Below are 27,016 nucleotides of genomic sequence, written 5' to 3' on the forward strand. Positions count from 1 at the left end.
CTCCCTTTAATTTAATTTTACACCACTTGGACTCTTCAAAAACATCCTCTCCCTGTACCCTTGCCTGGCTGGCTCTAAGGTCTTGCCTAGCATAGATAACCACACCCCTCTTGCAAGTTTCTTGAGAAAGGTTCGTAAATGAGTCATATCCAGCAATACTTAACTCACATTCCTCTGGGTCGAGTCTCCTGTTCTTGTACAACAGTTCTACAACTCCTACAATATCTGGTTTGTGTACTCTCAGTAGTGTTTCAAACTCCTCTCTCTTATCAAGAAACGTGTCAGTATTAGTGTTACATGACATTCCAGACAGAATTTGTTCTCGGTAACGTCTCTGCTCTTAGTAGTAGCCCGGTTCCCCCCCAATTCTCAGAAGCTGCAGCATTTGCTAAGTACACTGTATTTTGCAGGTGTGGTTAGAAATGTCATTGTTTACACAGCGCTCGCCTCCTCCTGTTCGGTAGGCAGAGCTGATGCCGCCTCCCTGGTGGGGGTTAGAGCGGGTGGAGGGTGCACTGCTGCCCCCTGGACTCCAAAGCCAAAGGTCTTTCTACTCAACGCTCTCAAACTGACAAGACCTCCTCTCAACAAGCTCCTCACCACACAGCACTACATGTACGTATGTATGTGAGCCTCAGCCTAACAAAGAGAAATTAGACAACTGGCCATATACACCACGCTACATTATAAAGTGAAAAGAATAAGGATTTGTACACTAGTGTGCTGACTATTTATAAGTGAGAAGCCCAGTTGTGAAGACATTACCCCGTGAACAGTTTTGTGAAGACTTGGTGACTATTAAAGAGGATAAGAAGACTACAGTTCACAAGTGTGTTTTTGTGACCTAGTGGAAAACTACCTGTGTTGTTTTGTCTGTACACTGATACCGATCGTGGAAAATTACTGGTAATTCGACGACACTTTTGAGATATGTACTGCTTCTGCCTATACGACCTGCCGCTGGTAACCTGTGGTGGGAAGCTGGTAAGCGGCGAAAAGAGGGATTCGTAACAATATGGTTCATTAATGAATATGTCACCCACGCTTGAACAGCAGCCTCGCCCAAACTAAACTATCTCTGTTGACATCCTGAGACACTGTGTAGCCACTCACGACTCCTCACGGCTACTCCCGAGTCCCAACACCTTGTGGGTCGCTGCTCACCGCCCTGGGCCAAAATAAATCACCCTTGAAATATTGCCGACTACTCTAGATTACTCCTGACCTCTCTAAGCCACCATCATTTGACTGAATCTGGACAAGTAAGTCTATAAACTGTCTAATTAAACAAAATCAATTTGTTGATGTGTTACATTAATCTCTCCAAGTGGGTATTTCCTATGATAGTGCTATATTCATGTGAGTGTTTGTGCATGAAATTTATTTCAAAGGCTCTATTATTATTATTATTATTATTATTAAAAACAATGTCCCAATGGAAAAGCCATAAACTACAAACTTTTGCAAAGTTTCCAGTGAGCAAATGACATGGTGACTGAAAATACACAATCACAGTTGACAAGTTGATTATGTATTTTGTGAAAATTGTGTAGAACCTATTAATATATGATGATGTGTGCTACGACTATTTGGAGAACTGTGGGTTATGTTGATTTCCTTCACCTTGTTGTAGATGTTATTATTGTATATAAATCTGATCACGTGCAGAACATTGCAACGATTTCCTAGAAGAGATGAAGGCTAGAATGGTTCCCGTCGCTTAACGAAGATCAGTCTAGGGAAGGAATTCAGTAACCTCGACTCCCATGTCGACAACCTTCTCATTTTTATTCTTCTTCGTTACTGATCGGCCTGTCAGACTTATTAGCCACCTGCGTCATGTCTGTTACTCGCTGTTGGCAAGTACTAGACATGGACTGACTCCAGAATATATCTGAATCTGTTCCAGTGTTAGTCTGATACTACCAATAATTTAAAAGGGTGTCTTTTGAAGCGCCAGTTGAGCAATTTTAAATCTTCCATTTTCATACTAGTATGAAATAGCGAATATCAATATGTTCAAGTCGAGAGGTGTGAACCCTTGTAATAAAATGCCAGAGAATGCTGTCATGGCACTGAATGCAAGTGCCCACAACATCCTTGGAAAAACCTCATATCCGCCACCACTATAACTGACTGCTTATTAGTTGTTTCAAGTCATTTAGTAATTATATACGTGTATGTTTCTTATTTCTTAACTTTTCGATATTTATTAAGGCTCATCTACAGTACAGTCCCTGGGGCAGATCTAGGATTTTGGAAAGAGGTAATTATAATCTACTGTGACTTGAATGATCTCTGGGACAGCGGTGAAACCGTTTTGGAACCGCTTAAAGACCCCATGGTAAATTATGATTCCTTTTTAGTATGATATGACATGATAAAGTAACATATTCACCAAAACAAGGTTAGGTCTTAAAGCAAAATCATTTTTATATAGTAGTTATTTTGTAACGTAATGACTGTATCAGACCGTTCTAGGATAAACACTTACGATGTCTGTTATTCTTTCTTTCGTGGTTATTATTGTTTACAGAATAGATATAATATTAACAGAGTGGCACCGATTTGAGTCCTTGGCCCTTCTGATTAGATATAATGAGAGAAGACGAAATGGGAACTTCCGTCTGTTCACTAGAAAAAAAGAATAACCTACTTTTCCGCCACAGCATTAGACTTTACAGCGACCACCAACGAAATCACTCTGAAGTCGGCAGTTATAGAATAAATTAAAAACATCCGATCCTGCCACTTTACCAACACTGACGCAGATAGAGAAACATTCTGGAGCCAGTGAATGCCCACTCGCTGTCCAGTATTTCCGTACAGAGCGTAACAGAGACGAGACGACCCCCCAATGTCGAAGATAAAGTAAAGCCTTGAAAACTCTATTGTCATTCAGTGGCAGATTACAGCGGAGCCCCTGGCCCTAGATCTTGACTAGCTCAAAGAAATTAGTGAATGAAAATGCTTTATGCAGTTTCTCTTTTTTACAAACTAAAGTAGCTGTCTGGACATGGATATTCTTTTATCCTCTTCACCACTGATCGGCTTGTTAGCCGCTTGGGCGATCGGTCACGTCTCTGAGCATTTTTCCTTTACATTTATCCTCTTCACCAAAAGATCGGCTCGCTAGCAGCCCGGACGATTGGTCACGTCTCTGTCACGCACTGTTGACAAATACTGGGCATGCACCGGCTCCTGAATGTACCTGAACCCGCTCCAGTGTTGGCCAAGTCTTGTCTTGGAAGAGCTCACACTCGGTGCCGTCACAACACTCCATGGTTGATTGTTCCAAGAGTTTACAACTCTCACTCCGAAAAAGTTTGCCCTCACGGTTTTCTGGACTTGCGGCTTCTTCAATATTGAGCTGTGACCCCTTGTGGGGCGAGCATCCGCCAGCTCCAAGTAAGGACACTCGACTGAGTAGTGCCCCCTGAGAAGCTTATACACCTCAACTAGGTCACCCCTTGCCCGTCTGTAGTATAAGCTAGGCAAGTTCAGGCGCTCCAATCTCTCAGGGTAGCTGAGGTGCCGAAGTGGAGGCACCAGTCTGGTGGCCCTCCTTTGAACATTTTCAACCAACTGACAGTCCCTAGCATATCTCGGGGACCAGACGGCGTGACAGTTCTCCAGACGGGGAAGCACTTCACTCTTGAAGATCGTTACGAGGGACGGACCGTCTAGATATCTGAACGACCTTCTTATAAGACCCAATAATTTATTTGCCTGGTATACCTTCTTCTCACAATGGCCCGAGAACTTCAGCTCATTGTCAATATACACACCTAGGTCCTTCTTACATTCAGTCTCAACTAGTGCAGTTTCTTCATCCCGTTGGGACATATGATACGCCTTCTTACCGTTGGTACGCCCCAGGTGCATCCTCTTACACTTTGTGACATTGAATCTCAGCAGCCATTTCTTCGACCATTCCTGGAACCCACAGAAGTCCTTCTGCAGCTCTTCACAGTCCGCTTGGTTCTTGATTTCCCGAAATAACTTGGCGTCATCGGCAAACATTTGTATGGAGGAGTGTACAACGTCAGGCATGTCATTTATGAAACAAACAAACAACAGCGGGCCCAATACACTGCCCTGTGGTACCCCACTTGTGACAGGTACGGATGACGATTTAGGGTGTGATGGTGTGTGTGGCTGCTGTGCGACCTGTGGTGTAATAGCCAGCATGCTCGCCTCGCAAGCGAGCGGAGCTGGGTTTGATCCCCGGAGAGGGTGAAACTATGGGTAATTTTTTTTACGCCATTTGCCTCTGTCTACCCAACAGTAATTGGGAACCTGGATGTTAAACGGTTTGAGGATCGTGTTACCGGGGTAATGGTTAACGGTTAACCAGTGCAGTTGGCGAGCTGTCCAGTTTTCTCGGACTATTCCTTGACATTGGGTCACCCAGCTCGTTAATTCAGGTTGTGGTTGTTGTGTTGGCGACAGCTTCTAAACCTTTAACAAATTCACGCCTAGGTGGCCATATGGCCGGCCATTATTATGTCTGTAAGGGTGTGTGACGCTGCTGTGACGGTGTATGTCTGTGAGGGTGTGTGAGGCTGCTGTGACGGTGTATATCTTTGAAGGTGTTTGAGGCTGCCGTGACGGTGTGGTGTATCATGTGAGGGTATGTGAGGCTGATGTGACGGTGTATGTCTGTGATGGTGTGCGAGGCTCTTGTGACGGTGTATGTCTGTGAGAGTGTGTGAGGCTGCTGTAACGGTGTATTTCTTTGAAGGTGTGTGAAGCTGCTGTGACGGTGTATGTGTGTAAGAGTGTGTGAGAGAGCTGTGAAGGTATGGTGTATGCATGTGAGGGTATGTGAGGCTGATGTGACGGTGTATGTCTGTGATGGTGTGTGAGGCTCTTGTAACGGTGTATGTCTGTGAGAGTGTGTGAAGCTGCTGTGACGGTGTATGTCTGTGAGGGTGTGTGTGTGTGTAAGAGTGTGTGAGGCAGCTGTGACAGTGTGGTGTATGTATGTGAGGGTGTGTGAGGCTGCTGTGACGGTGTGGTGTATGCATATGACGGTGTGTGAGGCTGCTGTGACGATGCATGTTTGTGAGGGTGTAAGGAGGCTGCTGACGGTGTATGTCTGTGAGGGTGTGTAAAGCTGCTGTGACGGTGTGGTGTATGTTTGGGAGGGTGAGTGAGGCTGCTGTGACGGTGTGGTGTATGCATGTGACGGTGTGTGAGGCTGCTGTGACGATGTTTGTCTGTGAGGGTGTGTGTGCTGTGACGATGTGGTGTATGTATGTGAGGGTGTGTGAGGCTGCTGTGACGATGCATGTTTGTGAGGGTGTATGAGGCTGCTGTGACGGTGTATGTCTGTGATGGTGTGTAGCTGCTGTGACGGTGTGGTGTATGTTTGGGAGGGTGAGTGAGGCTGCTGTGACGGTGTGGTGTATGCTGTGACGGCGTGTGAGGCTGCTGTGACGATGTATGTCTGTGAGGGTGTGTAAAGCTGCTGTGACGGTGTGGTGTATGTATGTGAGGTGTGTGTGAGGCTGCTGTGACGATGCATGTTTGTGAGAGTGTGTGAGGTGCTGTGACGGTGTGGGTATGTATGGTGTGTGAGGCTGCTGTGACGGTGTATGTCTGTGAGGGTGTGTGTGTAAGAGTGTGTGAGGCAGCTGTGACGGTGTGGTGTATGTGGGGGTGTGTGAGGCTGCTGTGACGGTGTATGTCTGTGAGGGTGTGTGTGTGTAAGAGTGTGTGAGGCAGCTGTGACGGTGTGGTATGTATGTGAGGGTGTGTGAGGCTGCTGTGACGGTGTATGTCTGTGAGGGTGTGTGTGTAAGAGTGTGTGAGGCAGCTGTGACAGTGTGGTGTATGTATGTGAGGGTGGGTGAGGCTGCTGTGACGGTGTATGTCTGTGAGGGGTGTGTGTGTGTAAGAGTGTGAGGCAGCTGTGACGGTGTGGTGTATGTATGTGAGGGTGTGTGAGGCTGCTGTGACGGTGTATGTCTGTGAGGGTGTGTGTGTGTAAGAGTGTGTGAGGCAGCTGTGACGGTGTGGTGTATGTATGTGAGGGTGTGTGAGGCTGCTGTGACGGTGTGGTGTATGTATGTGAGGGTGGGTGAGGCTGCTGTGACTTTTACTTTTTACTTTTATCCTCTTCGCCACTGAACGGCTTGTTAGCCGCTTGGGCGATCGGTCACGTCTCTTTTCATTTATCTTCTTCACCAAAAGATCAGCTCGCTAGCCGATGTATATTTGTGAGTGTGTGTGAGGCTGCTGCTGTGATGGTGTATGTCTGTGAGTGTGTGTGAGGTTACTGTGACGGTGTATGTGTGTAAAGTGTGTGAGGCTCCTGTGATGGTGTATGTTTGTGAGGGTGTGTGTGCGGCTATTGTGACGAAGTATGTCTGTGAGGGTGTGTGAGGCTACTGCGACGGTGTATGTGTGTAAAGTGTGTGAGGCTGCTGTGATGGTGTATTGTATGTCTGTGAGGGTGCATGAGACCACTGTGATGGTGTATGTCTGTGAGGGCTTGTGAGGCTGCTGTGACGGTGTATGTTTGTGAGGGTGTGTGAGGCTGCTGTGACGGTGCATGTCTGTGAGGGTGTGTGAGGCTGCTGTGACGGTGCATGTCTGTGAGGGTGTGTTAGGCTGCTTTACTTTTTACTTTAGCCGCTTGGGCGGTCGGTCACGTCTCTGATACGCACTGTTGGCGGATACTGAGAATGCACTGGACTCCTGAATATATCGGAATCTGCACCAGTGTTGGTCATGTCTAGTTTTGAATGAGCTCACACTCGGTGCCGTCACAACGCTCTCCGGCAGATTGTTCCAAGAGTTCACAATTCTCACTCCGAAAAAATTTTCCCTCACAGTTTTCTGGACTTGTGGCTCCTTCAACCTTAAACTGTGACACCTTTGTGGAGCGGACGTCCGCCAGCTCTAGGTTTGCACAGTCAACAAAAAAGATTTTCTGCACCTTTATGGTGTTATACTGTACAATATGACACATCGGACCAAGAATTCTGAACAACACTCATTTACGCGGGTGATTCCTGTTAACTTCTCGGTATTAACTATATGTGATATAAAAAATACAGCATACTGGTTATACAATGCATCACACAATCAGAGATACCAACCTTACCAAATTAACACGGCCTCAGTCAGTGATCATAGCAAAGGCCATCAAACCTAGGGGTGTAGAATTTTTTTTTTTTTTTTGCTGACTGTACATTCAAACGAATAGTGCCCCTGATACGTTTATACACTTCGATTAGGTCGCCCTATCTGTAGTATAAGCTTGGTAGTTTCAGGTGCTCCAATCTCTCTGGGTAACTTCGGTTCCGTAGAGCAGGCACCAGTCTGGTGGCCATCCTTTGGATATTTTCAATCAATTGACAGTCTCTAGCATACATTGGGGACCAGACGGGGTGATAAATTATAATACTCTAGACTGGGAAGCACCTCACCCTTGAAGATCGTGACGAGCGACGGACCATCCAGACATCTAAACGACATTCTTGTAAGAACTTCTAGTTTCGTTGCCTGATTCACCTTCTCACAATGGCCAGAGAACTTAATTCATTGTCAACATAAACATTCAGGTCCTTTTCACATTCGGTCTCAATAGTAATGCAGTCTCTTCGTCCTGTTGGGACATGTGATACACCTCCTTATTATTGGTGCGACCCTGGTGCATCCGTTGAATCTTGGCAGCCATTTCCTCGACCATTCTTGGAGCTCATAAAGATGTTTCTGCAGCTCTTCACAGTCTGTTTAGTCCTTAATTTTCCTAAATTACTTGGCATCATCCGCACACATTGTATGGGGGAGTATATAGCTTCTGGCATGTCATTAATGAAACAAACAACAACGGGCCCAATACACTGACCTGTGGTACCCCGCTAGTCACAGGCACACATGACGATTTCGTATCATTTATCACCAGGCATTGTTTGCGTGCGGTCATGTACAGTAGAAAATCTCCGAGTCACACTAGGATACTTCCCCGAATCCCATACCCTTCCAGTTTAATTCTCAGCCTTTCAAGGGGTACGCTGTCAAAAGCCTTGGCAAAATCTTGGTATATATTGTCGATATTTCCGCCTTGTTCTAGAATTTGAGTCCAAACATCCAGTACCTTGAGTAATTGTGTTAAGCAAGATCTTCCCGGCATAAAACGTTATAGGCATTAACTTTGCAAGGTGGTTTCGTAGCGGATGTTCCATCATGGCATCTCTTATGATGCTCTCTAGTACTTTGCACACTATGCTGGTCAGGCTCACTGGTCTATAATTATTCGTGGAGTGACGATCGCCCATCTTGAATACTATAGGACTTACACAAGCCATCTTCCAGTCATCGGGGACCTTTTGCTCCTCTAGGCAATTGCAGAACATGATCTCAGGGGCTCCGCAGGCTCGTTACACAGTTCTCCTAACACTCTGGGGTGTACCATGTCTGGGCCAGAACTCTTGTGAATCTTTAGCTTTGACAGTTAATTTCTTATAACCTCGTCCGAGAACACAATGTGGATCATCTCAGTGTCAAACCATCTTTCCTCAAACGCAGGAAGATTGTTCGCATTCTCTATTGTGAATACCGACTAATAAAAATTGTCAACGCTTCCGCCTTATCCTGGTCAGAATCTGCGTAACTACCATCTTCAAGTCTCAGGTCCGATATGCCTACCCGCGTTTTAATTTCGACTTTGCGTAGCGGTAAAAAGCCTTTGGATTTGACTTTACCTCACGAGCAATCTGCCTCTGGAATTCCTTTTCAGCCCTTCTACACTCTGACTTTGCTTGGTTCCTGGATCTGGCATATATCCTCCTGCCCTGCTCATCATTTGTCCTAACCCACGTCTCGAAATCCTGAATTTTCTTCTTAACTTTGCCAACCGCCGCATGGTTCAGGTGTAGCGGTCTCCTTGTATTCCTGGAGGCGCTGGGTTTGGTCTTAGGTATGTATTTATCGATCGAATGGTTTACTTTACTGGATATGATATTCAGAGTAGCATCAACATTCTTATATCTTAGTGAGTTAGGCCAGTGGATACCCCTCATCTCCTCCCTCATCCTATTGTAATTTCCTTTGTAATTCCCTGTATTTGATCCTGGACCTGGTTTTGTCATGAACCAAGGAACAGTTAAATCTGAAGGACAACGTTATGTGGCGACTGGTGCCAACTGGGGCTAAGTGTTGTTACGCCGTCTCTAAATTTACTTAAATATCCAGGTTCTAGGAGTAACCAAACAAAAAAAAATGAAGTAAATTAAAAGGGAATAAAAATAAATAAAGTAAACCATTAAGAATTTAATTAATTAAATATTAACATAATAAAGAGCCTCGTAGGCTGTCACAACAAATTGATTCACCATCGAAACTTTTAAGACACAAATGATACTAAACATCGAAGAAACATCAAAAGAATAAAAATAAAGCATTGGATTACGTTAACACTGCATAAACATATAAAAACTAACACTGAAATTAACTAACGTGAAACAACACTGAATTACTTGAATGTAACTAAGCAAATATTGATGGACATAAATAGAGACATAAATAGGTACTCACATAGATATACCACATTGGTGGCGACAGGAACAACACAAATAAATTAAGTATAAGTAACAGATGACGAGTGTCACTCAAAGGATGTGAACTGTATGACAAGAGGACTGAACTGCACACGGTCAGTTGGTGGACCACTATATATAGGGCCAATTCCCGCCCAAAACCCGCCGGTGGGTCGTTTAACGATGCAGATGGTCGTTAGAGAGAAAGAATGCTTGCTACAATACTAAATGAAGAAATAAGAGGGGCTTGAACAAATAATAACAGTTAAAAGCTTAACAGCACAGGGTAAGGTGACTAGATTATATAATAGTAAATATAACACATCATTACAGGAATAATATGGAACAACATGGAAGCATGTTATATAACAAAAAAAATAGAAAAATAAGACACGGTCGTAACAGTGTTCCAGATTGGACCCATGCCCTCCTCGTTAGTTATGATGAGGTCTAGCAATTTGGGTGTTTGCTCCCCTTTTTAGTGAGTCGGATCCTTAACATGTTGGAATAGAAAAGAGAGTTTCTACGAAAAGAGTGACTGGATTATTTAGGTCGTTTGGCGTGGATTCATTTCTCCAGTCCATGTCGCCATAATTAAAGTCCCCCGTGACAAGGAGGTGGCTAGGGTTCTGCACCATTAAGTGCAGATGGGCGATCGTCACTCCACGAATAATTATAGACCAGTGAGCCTAACAAGCATAATATGTAAAATACTTGAGAGCATTATAAGAAATGCCATGATGGAACATCTACAACGAAACAACCACGTTATTGGTTGCAAACACGGTTTCATGCCTGGGCTCTCCTGCATGACACAATTACTCAGCGTAATGGATATTTGGACCCAAATTCTAGGTCAGGGTGGTAATATCGACAATATTTACCTAGATTTTGCCAAGGCTTCTTACGGTGTTCCCCATGAAAGGCTGAAAATTAAACTGGAAGGGTATGGGATTCAGAGAAATGCCCTGGCGGGGGTATAGGACTTTCTACATGACCGCAAGCAGTGTGTGGTGGTTAATGGCACGAAATCATCATCTGTATCCGCAACAAGCGGGGTACCACAGGGCAGTGTATTAGGCCCGATGCTGTTTGTTTGCTTTATAAATGACATGCCTGGAGCTGTACATTCCTCCATGCATATGTTTGCGGACGACGCCAAGTTTTTTCGGGAAATTAAGAATCAAGCGAAATGTGAAGAGCTGCAGAAGGATCTCTGTGAGCTTCAATAGTGGTAGAAGGGGAACTGGTGGTAGAGTGGTACGGTTTTTGCCTCGCAAGCAAGATGTCACGGGTTCGATTCCCGGGCCGGCGGCAGTTGTTTGGACATGGACACTCTTCTTAGTCCCCTTCGTCCCTGTTCACCTAGCAGCAAAGTAGGTACCTGCTGTAAGTCGAAAGTTGCGAATTCGTATTCAGGGACAAGTTGTTGGAACTTCCAATAACTTGCTTAGACATAAACCATTGACTCTTCAGGCTTCTACTCCCTCGACTCTTCAGGCTTCTACACCCTTAACTCATGAGACATGAGGCAAGCATGAACTTAGCATGCTTCCCTGTTGGGTGCTGTAAACGCTTCTGCGCTTCACCTTACACAAGGATGTAGGGGGTGCCCAATAAATGAAAAAAAAATGGTCGAAGAAATGACTGCTGAGATTTAATGTCAGGAAGTGTAAGAAGATGCACCTGGGATGTACCAAAGGTAAGGAGACGTATCATATATCCCAACGGGATGAGGAGACTGTATTCAGTGGTGTAGTGCTAAAAAAAGAAGTAAGGGAAAGCATTTTGAAAGTGTTACTCAGATGGTAGGGGCACTGGCGAACACAGCGAGCCCATACAACTGGGGGTCCTGACTGATTTTGGGGGTCAGAAGAGGGGTTGGTGGGGGGGTGGGCATTAACATTGGGGACAATATCATTTATATCAATGCTTAACTGACCCTCGCATAGGTCTAATCAATCTATGTTCCAATTTTGGTAACAAGTGGTCCCATTGTGTCGGAGGAGTTTCGTGACAGACAGACGACGACAAACAGATCCGCTGAACTTCCCGGATCCCTACATCCTACTGTACTATACACGCGGGCGACATTTTTACCCCCAGTTTCGATACAAAACCATGCTAACGCAGAGCTTGATAATGGTGATGTGTAGCTTATCATGGTTCCATAGTCTCAAGGCAATACAATTTATTAAATACAATTTAAAAAATAATCTATTTAGGCTTACCTTGAACTTTTGCAGTCTTGGAGAAATTTTTTACAGAATTTCCAAACTGGGTCCACAGTGAGATCCTTGGACTTGGCTATTCTTGTTTGTGTATCAGTTGCTGAACGATGACACCTAAGCCATTTGTGTACGTAGTCGTCTAGTTTCCAGGTTGGAATCGGAGGACCGTGAAGTTTAATAAACATGAGATTGCTCACATGGTTGATTAATTAACAGTCTAGACCTTGTTTCCATCACGACAAGGTTCATGCTGCTAAAGCCTCGTTTGCATTCAGAAGAACTGCATGGGATTACTTTTGAACATCCGATTAAAGGCTTCAGGTCAGGCGGAATATGTCGCCCACCGTTGTCTAGAAAGTCTCTGTATGCTGTGATTGTTTTTGAAAATGGCACTCTCAGCTGGCCACTTGTCAACTTCTAAGATACCCAGCTCAGAAATTATGTTTGGAATGGAGTCAGAAGTTGCTGATCGTGACTTTGTTGATGCATGGGAGGAAGTTGATGTGAATAACCGTTGTTTCATATTGTTTATGATACTAGTTAAAGACTGACCATGATTGATTGAAGCAACCTTGTTGTTATCTGTCAGTGTCACTGATGCAAACTTCATTTCCTTAATGGCATTTTCTGCTTCTAAGACTTTTTTACCCTTGCGTTCCTTCATTGCTTCTAAAAATCGTATGCTGCAACGAATTAACTTGTCTGCATAAACTATAGTAATATCCCTTTTCTGTAAGGACTCAGAAAGAAGAGATAATTCAAATAATACATCGTACATAAGTGCCAGATCAAGGAGAAACTGTTTTGATGAAATGCGTTTATGAAGCCCCCTGAAGGTACACTGGTCAACTTTTGGTGGATTTTTATCAGTGCCACTGCTAACATGCTCAAAATGATAACACAGAGATGCATAGTCATTCCAAACTGCTGAAACAATTCTGAAGGAGCTTGAAACCCATCTAGTTCCTAACACTCTTCCAATTTTTTTCATCTGTTCATCAAGCTTTGTTGCACACTGTTGAATTTCTCTTTGGTTCTTAGGAGATTGACTGTATAAGGAATACAGTTTATCCATAAATGAACGAAAATGATTAACACCATGTACTTCAGAAATTGTGTCTGCTACTGACAATTCCAAGCGATGATTTAAGCAATGCCATACTATAATATTAGGGTACTTCTGCAACAGTCGTTGAGCCACACCAGAAATTTTCCCCAACATTACACTGGCACCATCGCTGGTAAATGCAATAAGATTGTCCTGAGGATAATAATGATCAAACCCATGTAAGCAAGACAAGTAAGAAGTAAGTGTTCGCTTATTGTTTTTGCTGTTGTATCAGGTAATTCTAGCAAATCCAAGAAAATAAATTGTGGATCATCTGACTTGTTCGTTTCACATTTCAAATAGACTTTCAAAGTAGTTTTCCTACGAAAAGTGGTGGACTCGTCTATTAGAATGGCTATTTTTCATTTTATTTCAAAGATGCGTTTGCTGACTCTTGATCTCATTTCTTGTGCAACATGGTCAATTATATTTGTAGCACTAAATCTTGAAAGCAATCCTTGTGGAATGCCTGTGCCATTTAATTCTTTCAATTGCAACAAATCAAAATGGTCTGTATATGGTTTATCATTTTTGGCTATATAATATGCAGTTCTAAATAGTTTGCAGGTAGCCTCAACTTCAGATTTATTTAAACGGTCCACGATAGTTTCAACTTGTTGTTCCCTTGCATTCTGAAGGATTTTAACAACATTGATGTGTGACTGCGACTTTGAATGGAGCAAACATTTTTTTCTCAAGGATGATAGTTGGATTGAGCTTGTGCCGCCGTTGAAAGAAACTGAAACTGAACTCCATTCCTTGGAAACACTAGCACCTTGTGATTTCAATTGGCCTAGATTTGTCACACTAGAGCATGCTGCAAATCCGATTTTTCCGGAATCACTCTCAAGCCACGGGTAAGTCTTTTTCTTATCTTTCCACATCTCAGCAGTCCAAATTTCAGGCCATGCAGACTTAATTATATGTTGTCCTGGCAGTGTCACTTCACTGGAATATGAAACACCACTAGAAGTAGTGTAGTGGATCTCTCCCCTTCAACAGCCTAGCAGCATTCCAATGCGAGAGTAACCTAACAACCGGCGAGTTTCTCACGGGGGGGGGGGGGTCTCCACCTGCGGTCGCTTGCATCCGGGTTTACCCAAGCAACGGAGTCCAGCAACCGGCGAGTTCTCACGGGTTTACTTCCGGCTGCTGTGTATATAAGCTCTCAGTCTCTCCATTGAGATTCATTCTACCCTAAGTTCCTGAACACGCAACACCTCCTCTAAGCAAGCTCCTCGCTGACCATCTCTCATTCTACTCCACGTTCCTGAACCGGCAAGACCTTTCAACGAGCTTGTAGGGGTATCGATATATTAATGTCGTCTAGCACTCAGGATGGAAGGAAACTCTAATGTGGTTTTCTTGTATAATATATATGTTATATGATAGACAGTCTGGTGCTGGAGGTGCTATGTGGTGAGGGGCTGCTTGGTAGAGACGTGCGGTGAGTAGCTTGTTGAAGGAGGTAGATGTGCAGGAGCTTCGTTAGAGAAGATGTTGCCTGTTGCTGGCCTCCTGGTTGAATGAAATGTTAACAGCGTGGAGCTTGGTGGAGGAGGTGTTGCTTGTTCAGGAAAATGGGCAGAATGAGAGTTGGTTGGTGAGGAAGCTCAGAGAAGGACATGCTCGCTGGCGGGAGCGAGGACCGCCAGGCAGGCGGAGGAGAGGCGAGGGTCGCAAGGCAGCTGCAGAGGAGGAGGTGTTGCTTGTTCAAGAAGATTGGTCAGACTGAATCTCAATGGAGAGACAGAGCTTATATACCCCGCAACAGCCGCTATGAGTCATGGTGGGAAAACCCGAGAAGTAGCCGGTGAATAGTTTCGTTGCTAAGATACGGTAACATCTGGTTGGTTGCTAGGGAAGGCGGCACATTGGAATGTGATAGCAGGTGGTGGGCTGCTACGCAGTTAGTTTGTAGGGGAGACGTCCACTACAATACTCCCCCTCCCCTCCAGGCGGTGTAGGAGACTTGTTGATTGTAGAGTTGCTTAGCACATGTGAGGAAGACCGGGCGGTGCATGCCTCATGTGAGACAACGGCGATGGCGTGATGAGCCGATCGCTGAAATACAACTGTCTAGATACACACGATCTGTGGGAGAAGGGAGAAAAAGGGTGTGTGGAGGCGATGAATGTTGTTCTTCCCTCACGACAGGTACAGGGTCGTCAGATGCGCCTGCTGGGGTGTGTGTGGGCCTGGATCAGGAGCAGGGGCTGGGTCAGCAGAAGCGGATTAGGGCTCGTGACAGCAGCTGGGTCCACGACAGCAGCAGGGTGCAGGACATTAGCAGGGAGTACCTGAGGGAGAAAAGAGGGGGTGTGGAGGCGATGGATGGTGTGTGCTTCCCTCACGGCAGGTACTGCTGGGTCGGCGTCTCAGGCAGGACGGGTGTGCTGGGGTCGTAGGATGTGGTGCATGGGGCAGGAAGAGGAGCCGGTGTCTGCTTGAAGACTGGGAGCGTGATCAGTGTCTCCTCCATCCTGTGTGAGTGCTAATCTCCGGGAGTCACCATTGTAGGGGTATCGAGATATTGTTGTTGTCTAGCACTCAGGATGGAAGGATACTCTAATGTGGTTTTCTTGTATAATATATAAGTTATATGATAGACAGTCTGGTGCTGGAGGTGCTGTGTGGTGAGAGGCTGCTTGGTAGAAGACGTTCGATGAGTATCGTGTTGAAGGAGGTAGATGTGCAGGAGCTTCGTTAGAGAAGATGTTGCCTGTTGCTGGCCTCCTGGTTGAATGAAATGTTAACAGCATGGAGCTTGCTGGAGGAGATGTTGCTTGTTCAGGAAAATGGGCAGAATGAGAGTTGGTTGGTGAGGAAGCTCAGAGAAGGACATGCTCGCTGGCGGGAGCGAGGACCGCCAGGCAGGCGGAGGAGAGGCGAGGGTCGCCAGGCAGCGGCAGAGGAGGAGGTGTTGCTTGTTCAAGAAGATTGGTCAGACTGAATCTCAAGGGAGAGACAGAGCTTATATACCCCGCAACAGCCGCTATGAGTCATGGTGGGAAAACCCGAGAAGTAGCCGGTGAATAGTTTCGTTGCTAAGATACGGTAACATCTGGTTGGTTGCTAGGGAAGGCGGCACATTGGAATGTGATAGCAGGTGGTGGGCTGCTACGCAGTTAGTTTGTAGGGGAGACGTCCACTACAAGCTCCTCATCCAACACCTCCTCTCAGCAAGCTCCTCTCTGTCCAGCTCTCATTCAACCTGGAGGCCAGCAACACGCAACATCTCCTTTGACAAAGCTCCAGCACGCTACTCACCCAACGTGTCTTCTGAACAAGCTCCTCACCACACGACATCTCCAGCACCAGACTGTCTTGCATATAATATATTTTATATAAGAAAACCACCACCTAGAGTTTCCATCCATCCCATCCTCAGTACTAGATACATAACTAAACGTAGCCCTACAGTAGCTTGTGGAATTACTTTTCCGCAGTCAATATCACTTGTGGAATCACTTGCACAAGTTGCACTTTCTTCTGTGTGTTTTATTACTTTTTTTGTGTGAAAAATTATTGTATGGATGCTTGTTTACATTTTTCACTCATTTTTGTGGGTACAACGTTTGATTAAATAAAGATTTTTGGAAATTTTGGGTAAACTACCAAAGCCTACATCACTTGCATTGAGCTTTGGTTTTCACAATGCCACTACTGTATGTAATTTCACCAGTTCTGTCAACACACACAATGGTACAATAATAGTCTTCTAGACTTCCACCAGTGTCAAAACAAGTGCGTGCATTTTCTAGGTGACTTGGTGAGCAACTAAACTGGCATTCCTACTCAGCATTGCAGGTCTGCAGCAGCGTCAGTACATTGCGCTGAACAATGCTGAGTATGCCAGATTTTTTGGAATGCACATTATTTTATATACAGTATTTACAAATATTTCTGCTGCTTATTAAGAGAATGTATTATACCAACAAATTAGAATAAATTAACTTAAAAATATATAAAGCAGACAAACTAAAATAAGACAACCTATTTTTTATTTTTTACCAAATTTAAGGTATTTGGCAACCAAGAACACTAATATCCAAGTGAGGGGAGCAGCCGCCGGCCTGTAAGAAATGGGAGGGAGCGGCTATTATTTTTATGATTTTTTTATAATTAAGTAATGCGACGATGTCGCAAAATCACAATGCCTCAAAGTTTATAGGCTAGCATTACCTCAGTTGAAGCAAAAAGAATTGAAACAGTTAATGATTCTTTCTCATATTTCTTTATGGGTGGAACTAAAAAATTTCATTACATTAGAGAATTGTACACTTGGATTTATTTCAAATAGTGAGGGAACGCCGTTCCCACTCCCAAACAAAGTAAGGGAACGACATTCCCACGCGTTCCCACAGCACTACACCACTGACTGCATTAAATGAGACGGAATGTGAAAAGGACATAGGTGTGTATGTTGATAATGAACTGAAGTTCTCGGGCCAATGCGAGAAGAAGGTAAATCAGGCAAATAAGTTATTAGGTCTTATAAGAAGGTCGTTCAGATATCTAGATGGTCCGTCCCTCGTAACAATCTTCAAGAGTGAAGTGCTTCCCCGCCTGGAGAACTGTCATCCTGTCTGGTCACCGAGATATGCTAGGGACTATCAGCTGATTAAAAATGTCCAAAGGAAGGCCACCAGATTGGTGCCTGCACTGCGGCACCTGAGCTACCCGGAGAGATTGGAGCGCCTGAACTTGCCTAGCTTATACTACAGACGGGCACTGGGAGATCTGATTGAGGTGTACAAGCATCTCAGAGAACACTACTCAGTCAAGTGTCCTTACCTGGAGCTGGTGGACGCTCGCCCCACAAGGGGACACAGCTCAAGGTTAAAGAAGCCGCAAGTCCGGATAACTGTGAGGGGTAACTTTTTCGGAGTGAGAGTTGTGAACTCTTGGAACAATCTGCCAGAGAGTGTGGTGACGGCACTGAGTGTGAGCTCATTCAAGACCAGACTTGAACAGCACTGGAACAATTTCAGATACATTCAGGAGCCAGTGCATGTTCAGTACTTGCCAAAAATGCATAACAGATATGACCGACCGCCCAAGCGGCTAACGAGCCTATCCATGGTGAAGAGGATAAAAGTTGAAGTAAAAGTAAAGTATAAGCTAGGCAGTTGCAAGCATTCTAATCTGTCTGGGTAACTGAGGTGCCATAGCACAGGCGCCAGTCTGGTGGCCCTCCTTTGGATAATTTCAGTCAATTATAGCAGTCTCTAGCATATCTCGAGGACCAGACGGGGTGACAGTACTCCAAAAAAGGGAAGCCCCCTCACTCTTGAAAATTGTTACATGGGACAGAACACCTACTGTAGATATCTGAACGACCTTCTTATAAGACCCACTAGCTTAGCTGATTGGTTCACATTTCTCGCAATGGCCAGAAAGCTACAGTTCGTTGTCAGCATACACACCCAGGTCCTTTACACATTTGGTCTCTGTTAATGCTGTTTCTTTATCCTGTTGGGACATGTGATATGCCGCTTTACTGTTGGTACGACCTTGGTGCATCGTCTTGCAATTCGTGACGATGAATCTTAACAGCCTTTCCATGGCCATCCTGAAGCCGAGAGATATCTTTCTGTAGCTCTTCACAGTCCATTTGGTTTTTAATTTCCCTGAATAATTATAATTTGGCATCATCTGCAAACATTTGTATGGAGGAATGTATATCTTCTAGCATGTCATTTATGAAACAAATAAACTAAAATGGGCCAAGTACTCTGCCCTGTAGTGTGTCACAGGTACACATGACAATTTCATGCTATTGATCACCAGACACTACTTGCAGTCATGGAGAGTCTCTGATCCACTCTAGGACAGTCCCCGAATTCTGTATCCTTAAAAGTAAAACTTTCAATCTCTCATGGGGTAGTGCTGTTGAAAGCCTTGGCAAAGTTCTGATATTTATTGTCAATATTGACAACATGTTCCAGGATCTGGGTCCACACATCCAGCACTTTAAGCAATTGTATCAAGCAGGAGCATCCTGGCATAAAACCATGCTGGCAGTCCTTTACTAGGTGGTTTTATAGTAGATGTTCCATCGAAGTATCTCGATCCTCTGTAGTATTTGACACACTATATAGGTCAAGATACACCAGCCTATAGTTATATGTTGATTGGCAATCTCTGTTTGAAAATAGGACTCATATAAATCAATTTTCAGTTGCTGGGGATCTTTTGCTCGTCCATGCATCTGCAGCACAGTGCAAGATTTTAGGGGCTCGACAAGCTCATTGTACAACTCAGCACTCTGGAATGCATACTATCAGGGCCAGAGCTCTTATGAACCTTTAAATTTGAAAACAAATTCTTATTACACTCCTCTGAGAACATAATGTGCGTCAGTGTTGTGGCAAACTATCTTTCCTGAAACGCAGGAAAATTGTTCGCATCCTCTTTTGTAAAGACAGAGGAAAAGAATTTGTTTAATGCCTTCGCTGTATAAATACCATCTTTAAGTCTCAGATCTGATACTCCCACCAGTGTCTTTAACTGAGACTTGCGTAATGGTAGAAGGCATTCGGGTTTGACTTGACCTCGCTTGCAATCTGCCTCTGGAACTCTTTTTCAGCCCTTCTACCTCTAGCTTTGCTTGATTCCTGGACCTCGCATACATCCTTCTGTCCTGCTCATCATTTGTCTTGACCCATCTGAGCCATCTCTTGAATTTCTGAGATTTCTTACCTGCAATTCTTAAGAAGTGAGTTCACACTTCACACGGGCACGGGAGTACTGTTGCCACTGGAACTGCAGTGGAGTGGCTGGAGCCAACCCAAATCAATAACAAGATGGATGTCTTTGAAGACTTTGACAGTGAACTGTTAGCTCTTACAAGTCTTGCTTTGTATTGTGTTAAATATAAACATGAGAAAACATGCTTGTGGATTTATTCCTGGGTGGCGATAAGGAAGAAAGCTTGGCCCTAAACTGCAGATACAGACTTAACTAACAGGAATATCCATAATTAACATTAGTTTTTATATCTTAAGGGTAAGTTTACTACCTGTGTATATAATATAAAGTTTCATGTGATGGTTTTGTAAACAGCCAAAAAGGATACAGTTTAAAAAGTTGATTCAAATTTATATCATAGAACATTTTATCACTTATTATTATTTTTTTCTGAATACCCTGTACTGTATATTATAACTAGCTGGATGATCACTTTATCACACCAATACATAATACAGGTAAACATTTTTTTATAACTTTTAACATAACACAAGGATGGTTGTCTTTTAACTCCAGAGAATTGATGGTAGCTGTAATTTGAATACCCACATGTATCACCGAAAATAAATTTCCTATAATACTAAGACAAAAAACAATTAAACAACACTCACCACATCATTAAGAACAAGCCTGGTCATCATTACATGTCCCCATCGGGGCTAAGGGGACTCGAAGGTGGAGTGGTGATGTCACTCTGACTCCCACAAAGCTTCACAATGTCAAGTTTTACCTCCAGACCTAATTTTCTTGGATGTCTTGGCTCTCCCTGACGTTTTCAAAGTTACACTGGCCACTTCACAGTCTCATAAACAGAGCCAACGATAATAATGTTATTACAGCTGACACTGCTCACACCATGTTCACAACAACAAAGCATGGCAGCACGTGGGTAGACTACAACTGACAGTGCAGTGAGAGATGTGTTCCATATTCCACATTGGCCGGATGATGACCACCATTCATGCTAATTTTTTTTATCGTAAATAGGGATGTGGTCTTAATACATCACCATCGTTCAAGCAAAATATTTTAGTAGATAGGGAGATCGTAAATTGGGGGATACCTGTACTGTATAAAATTTTTTTTCTATTTTTACAGTTGATGATGATGGCCAAAATACAAATATGGCCAAGTTGTGCATCACTGCTGATGTTGCTGCTGGTGTTCACCACTTCTCATGGTCACCAAATGGTTTTGCAAGATTCAGAAGAAATAGTTTTAAGAATAAGAGATTCTTCAGAGAACTTCTTGAATCTAAATTACCAGAATTTCCTGCCCAAGCATTCTCACGGTTCTTCTAGAATCCACCAACCACAAAAGGAAATAATATCAACTAAAGATACAAAATTTAAGACTCCCGGAGGTCAGAGGAAAGTGAATACTAAATATAGTACAGCAAATATCCTTAGTGGCAAAATTCCATATTTAGTACAACAAAAACAAAACAGCATTACAACATTAAAAACTTTAAGTGAAATTAGTCTTGTCACTGATGAGCTGAAGGACCGAGTGAAGTACGATGTTATACAGGAGGATCCCATATATGAGCAAGATTCTCAGCACAGGGATACTAATGAAGATGTATATACTGAGAGTGATTCTTTATCTTCCTCTCCAGATCATGCATATATGAACTTGTGTCATCATCCCCCAACTAAATTCTCCCCACAGTTTTTGAGTCATCCTGACGATTCCTGTGCAGAAGACATCAGTATTCTACAAGTCGAGTCTACACTAACATTGTGTAGCACCCTTTATATTAGTATTTATGAAAGGTATCCCCTCTACTCATGGTTTAACTTGAAAAATGATACCTGGGTGAAAGTATTTGTTGATGAGAGTTTCATTGCATTTTGCTTACCTTTATTTCAGAGATTCAATCAGTGTGAGGAAAGACAATATATGACCATATGCCTGGAGGAAGGTGCCGTTTTCTTCCATTTTCAGACGTGTCAAAAACCTTCAGTTTTGGACAAGTTTTTCATCTCTCTTTTGGTCAGCTCTTTAATGGAGAAAGATGAAGTCTGCTTCAATTATTTTTGTGATGGAACTTTCCAAGTTATTGATTCAAACGTGCGAGGAGTGTTCTTTCGACTTATGAACTTACAGATGGATGGAAAGTCATGTTTTTATTTATTCAACACAGACTCAAACCTGAATCACATCAATGATACTAGATATTGGATGGCAAACATTCACTTTCCCTGTTGTTATTCACAGTATTTCATCCTTTGGTTGGGTATACCAGAAGATCATGGTGTGAACAGCAACTGGGATTTCTTGCCACTAACTTGCCGTGTAAGTGAATTGCTTCTAGTATCAGTTACTGGATGTATTGGGGTGTTTGGGGTGGTGGGGAATCTCATAGTGTTGGTAGTAATGCTCAATAGTGAACACAAAGGTCAGGAGTCTAGCATGCTCAGGACCTCTCTGGCTTTTGCTGATCTTTGTATTGGTGTCTTTGTTGTGGTCCCATCAGTAACTTACCAAGTCTCTTTAATTAGAGGAACTTTATTATCAGACGAATATTCCTGGCAAGAGTATTCAGATTTAGATGATTTATCCAGCAATATAAGTACAAGTCTGAACCAGTACAAGGTTGAAAATATTGAAGTTAATAGTTACATCATATACGTAGTGGACAGTGGGTATCGATTATTTCAGGCCTTTACAATGAGTTTGTGCTCACAGGTCTCCATATTCACTCTCTTGCTGCTAAGTGTAGAGAGGTACATCATGACCACACTAAGCCTCCAATATTATTCTTATTTCTCAGTTTTTCGAATAAAGCTTGCAATCATCTTTACATGGAGTTTTGGCTTCATTCAGACTTTCTTTTTAATGTATGAAGGCAATGGTAAGTTTAGCGCAACATGGTCAACCATAACCAAACTTCCCATTGGTGTTACAGAAAGAAAAAGATCCTCCATGGAACTCTACACGACTTATTACGTGTATCTGACACTTCTGGCTTTAGTAGTTGTATTTACATGGATATTATCATGTCTATCAATAAAAAATTTTACTCTTGAACAGAGAAGAGTAATGGCAGAGTGGAAAAATCTTCATTTGAGAGTTTCAGATTCCATACACAAAGAGAATCGTTGCATTATGATCACAATGGTACTTATAACTTTTCTGTTCTCTGTGTCAGTCTTCCCACTGAGCATCAATGTCTTTTTCAATGTCATTAAATATGACTTCTATTGGTGGAATCTTTATTCATATATATCTTGGTGGTTATTCCTAGCAGGACATGCATGGAACCCATGGATCTACAACATGCGTAGCTATCAGTTTCAGATTGACATGAAAGACACCTTCAAGAGAATGTTGCCAACTCGCTTCAAGCCTTATTTTATCCAGTGTCCACACAAAAAAGAATAACTCATCTTCCTTTAAATGAAAGTCATAAATTGATTACTGCTTAAGGATATAAATGTTGCCAATCTGTAAGAGGACACTTCATACAGTGTCTATATTTTGACTTATTTACATTAACTGAGTAAACAATGGCCAACAACTTCAGTTTCTGTATATCGTCAGACATTTCATAACAGGAAACTCAAATGCAATATAAAGTAGGTACTAATTGGTTTAGGTTTCACCTTGTTTCACAAACACAGTAATGAAGTAGCCACAAACCACCTCCACTTCAAAAAATGAATACTGTATATAATGTATTATAGCTCTTCTTTTTATCAGGTAATAATTATTCTTATCAGCCCCCAGTTGCCAAAAGGGATGAGGAAGGATGGACCTTCCCTCCATTATAGGTGTGCACAGTAACAAAGCCACTTGGAGTGTATAAGCTACAAAGTAAGCTGATCTTTTCATTCTGTTATACTGTACAGTACTTTACAAATGTGTGTCTCTCATATTGTATATTATAGCTGCTGTGATCCACACATAATAACCTTTTATACAACAACTGAGGGAATGTAAGAAATACACACCTTTAAATTAAAACAAAACTCAATAAATCCAGTCATAAAGAAAATAAATTTGACATAAATTAATCAGGTTCTAATGAACATATACAGCAAAATGGTTAATTCTCTTCCCAAAAATATTTCAATAAATAAATACAATAATGAAGTATTGGGATAATTTTTCCCAAGAACAATTGTTTCTCAATGAAACAAAACATACTATACTAAGAAAAAAGATTTTGCCTTCAGCCTTGAAGTTTCAAAGAAAATGTTTTCAGCTTATTTCGTAGGCAAACCCTGACTTACGACAGGGATACGTTCCTGGACCCTGATTGTAAGTCAATTTATTCATAAGTCAGAGCAGTTTTAATTCCACAGTTTAGGTTAGGTTAAAGCACAACCCTGCCCATCCAAAACAATAACATCACATACATAAAAAATAATGTAAATACTGTAAATCAAGTGACGTTAAACAAAAATGAATATGAAAACACTAATGTAAAAAAATGTGATATTAATTACAAATTTTTGCAATGAATATATTGGGATCCCGTTTGTACGTGCAAGTGATTGTATGTCGGACGGTCATAATTTTGGTACTGCCTGTACTGTATATCCTTGATGTAAATTGATTTGTTATAAAAATATTTAGAGTACAATATTTCATTCTCATTCATCATTCCACTATAAAAACTTAAAAACAAAATCAGAAGGGATTACCTACATTTTTGTGATCAATTAAAAAAAAACCTTTTTCCAAACTAAAGAAAGTCTTTATTAGAATTTATTCTTTTTCCATGAATAACATTTATTCTTCATACTTCACTTTCTTAATGTATAAGGAATATTAACACAAAATTAAAGTAAAGATTTATTCCACGTAAAAGACTAAAAAGAGATGATCAGTTTTTAAATTGAATGAGTATGAGCGTCAGTGTGAGAGGTGTACATAATGACGTGTTACATTAATGTTACTATACCATGACATGTGAGATTCATTACACAACGAAGGATCATATTCAGAAGGTAAAACTCAATACAATGATGAGTCCACTTATGATACAGCACTACCAAGTACTGAAAAATAATATACAGTATTCTGATTGCATTTCTTGCTCATGGGCAGACACACACCTCTAACTGAGATATCAACTTAGCTCAGCCCATATCTAGTGTCCTCAGTAATCATTCCAATTCACAGAAGCTGACTGGTTCCTGGTTGCTGAGTTAGTCGTGTCTCCACAATGGCAAATTAACCAGCAGTACGGTTTAATTAACAACCAGAAATCAATCAATTTGTACGAGCTGTAATGGCTGGTAAAGTTACCATATGATGGCAGAGCTCAGTAGATAGTTCAACTGCTAAGTATCTTTGAGAGCAACAAGTGCACAAGGAAAATGGGTGTCAAAATTTTTGTCAGACCTTTGGTAGCACTACACAGTAACTATCCAGTGGGCTGAAAGAGACTGCTGAACACTTTCCTGACTGTAGTTCCCTTTGCAGACTAGCATAACACACTACAAATTGAAATTCAATTACTGTACTGTACTACATCTATTACAATAAGTATACAATTAGCATATTCTTGCAATGTGATTACCCTACAATATTTTCTAAATAAATTTTGGAATAAATTAAAACTTAAAAACTTCATACTCTTTGTAATGTAATAACAAATATCTTTATTCTACCTGAACTTTTCAAAAACTTTTACATAATTAATATACGAAAGGTATGGTTACCTGGTCAGCTTGAGAAGTGAGTTACTGTACTGCATAACCTAGACATTATAAAATAAAATACTGTAAAGGACTTGAGTACTTGTTATCAATTCAGCTTTTTAACTGAAACTATACAGTGATGTGCCCATTAGCCAGAACAATTGGTGCAGAGCTCTTATGGGGATGAGAGATTTCCGGGTAAAAAGATGACTCTCAAACCTGGAAAAAAATCCCTATATCTCCGGAATTTTTTCAGGTACTGGGAAAAGTTTGTGTGTGTAAACTACGCATCTTGCACAGACAGATACTATCGCACATCCCTGGAATGTTTCTGGATGCTGGGGAAAGTTTTCTGAGAGAATAAATTAAGCATTTCATTTCAACTCTAAACTGTGCATCGCATCATCTCTTCTCCCAGGACAAACAGTATCCCTTTACATTTACACCACGGGTATGAGCAAAAATATTTACGACTCACGAAAAAGTGTATGAACTTTAATTCACAGCATATGTTCTAATAGTGTCAGAGAGATGAAATTGGTGCCTAATGATCCCGAATAAATTTTCTACAGGACTGCTCCAACAAAAGATCCTTAAACAAAATATTTCAACCTGATAAATGATGGGGACTCCATTTAAAAAATAAAAAATAAAAATAAAAAAATGTTGATACCAGGGTCAGTAAAGTCATTCTAATTAAGTTAGAAATACCTTTTTTTTTTATAATCCTGAGTTTATCAAAAAATTTGGTTAAATAAATATATTCTAAAAAAACAAAAACACCTATATGATACAGGCCTGTAAGGCATGAATGGAGTTGCGTGTCACAGCCAAGACAGTGGAATTTTCCACTCAGTACTGAGGAAAGTTTTCCTTAGTCTAAACTATGCATATCGCACGGAGCCGTATTTATTTACGTAAACACCTCTGTATGCATATAATATAATGTAAATAAACAAAATGATGTATACTACTACTATACAGTATGTATACTGTATTCACCAGTAGATGCTGTAGTCTTGAGCCTAAAATAGGCATACACTCTGCTGAATGTAATACATAATTGTAATCACTTTTTATGTCTTAACAATTGCGATGGAAATGGGGTGGGGGATTAGAGGGTCTCATGTTAGTGACCTGACCTGATGCAATGTCAGGTCACCCATTGTCTATAAACTCTTCTCTCATCTGCAGTGGCGGTGGGGTGGGGGATTAATGGGTCTCATGGGTTGAAGATGTCTTGAATAAAGCTGAAAGCTAAGGTGCTCCAGTGTTTCCCAATTATAGTACAGTATTACCCAGCTTTAAGCGGTTTCACTTTCCGCGATTTCTCATTTACGCGGTACCTCGCCAGAACAGACTTTCACTTTCCGCGGTGCATCTACTCATATACGCGGGTGAAGTATAATTTTTTATTTAGCTCATAAAATTCATACAAATTACTCGGCCAGAATATAATTTACATTGCTGGAATTCTTACAATATGATGATCATTTTGAATATAAACATCATGGATCTTGTATTAGACATACAAATTTTAGATCTAATGTAATAATGTGGTTTACACAAAGCAAATATTTTATCGTTTGTGCAAAATATATGAAGTTTACATTCAAAATATTCCCTGACCTGCAAGGAATTCAGAAATGTCAATTATATTATCCTAACTTTAGTCTGAGTTAATATTTATTACTAAAAATGTAAATATACTGTTTTCTC

At 41.9% G+C, this 27,016-nt stretch overlaps 1 protein-coding gene across 1 annotated transcript; it reads left to right on the plus strand.

Annotated features, from left to right (window-relative positions):
* The first annotated feature begins 550 nt into the window (after positions 1-550).
* On the plus strand, positions 551-25,540 carry LOC121867249. The gene is made up of 2 exons (XM_042367109.1): positions 551-1,262; positions 20,742-25,540. The coding sequence occupies exon 2, from the start codon at positions 20,745-20,747 to the stop codon at positions 23,028-23,030; it is 2,286 nt and encodes a 761-aa protein (XP_042223043.1). The 5' UTR covers positions 551-1,262; positions 20,742-20,744; the 3' UTR covers positions 23,031-25,540.
* Positions 25,541-27,016: the final 1,476 nt, after the last annotated feature.

The sequence above is a fragment of the Homarus americanus genome, unplaced genomic scaffold, assembly GCF_018991925.1.
Source record: "Homarus americanus isolate GMGI-L3 unplaced genomic scaffold, GMGI_Hamer_2.0 scaffold6317, whole genome shotgun sequence".
Taxonomy (NCBI): domain Eukaryota; kingdom Metazoa; phylum Arthropoda; class Malacostraca; order Decapoda; family Nephropidae; genus Homarus; species Homarus americanus.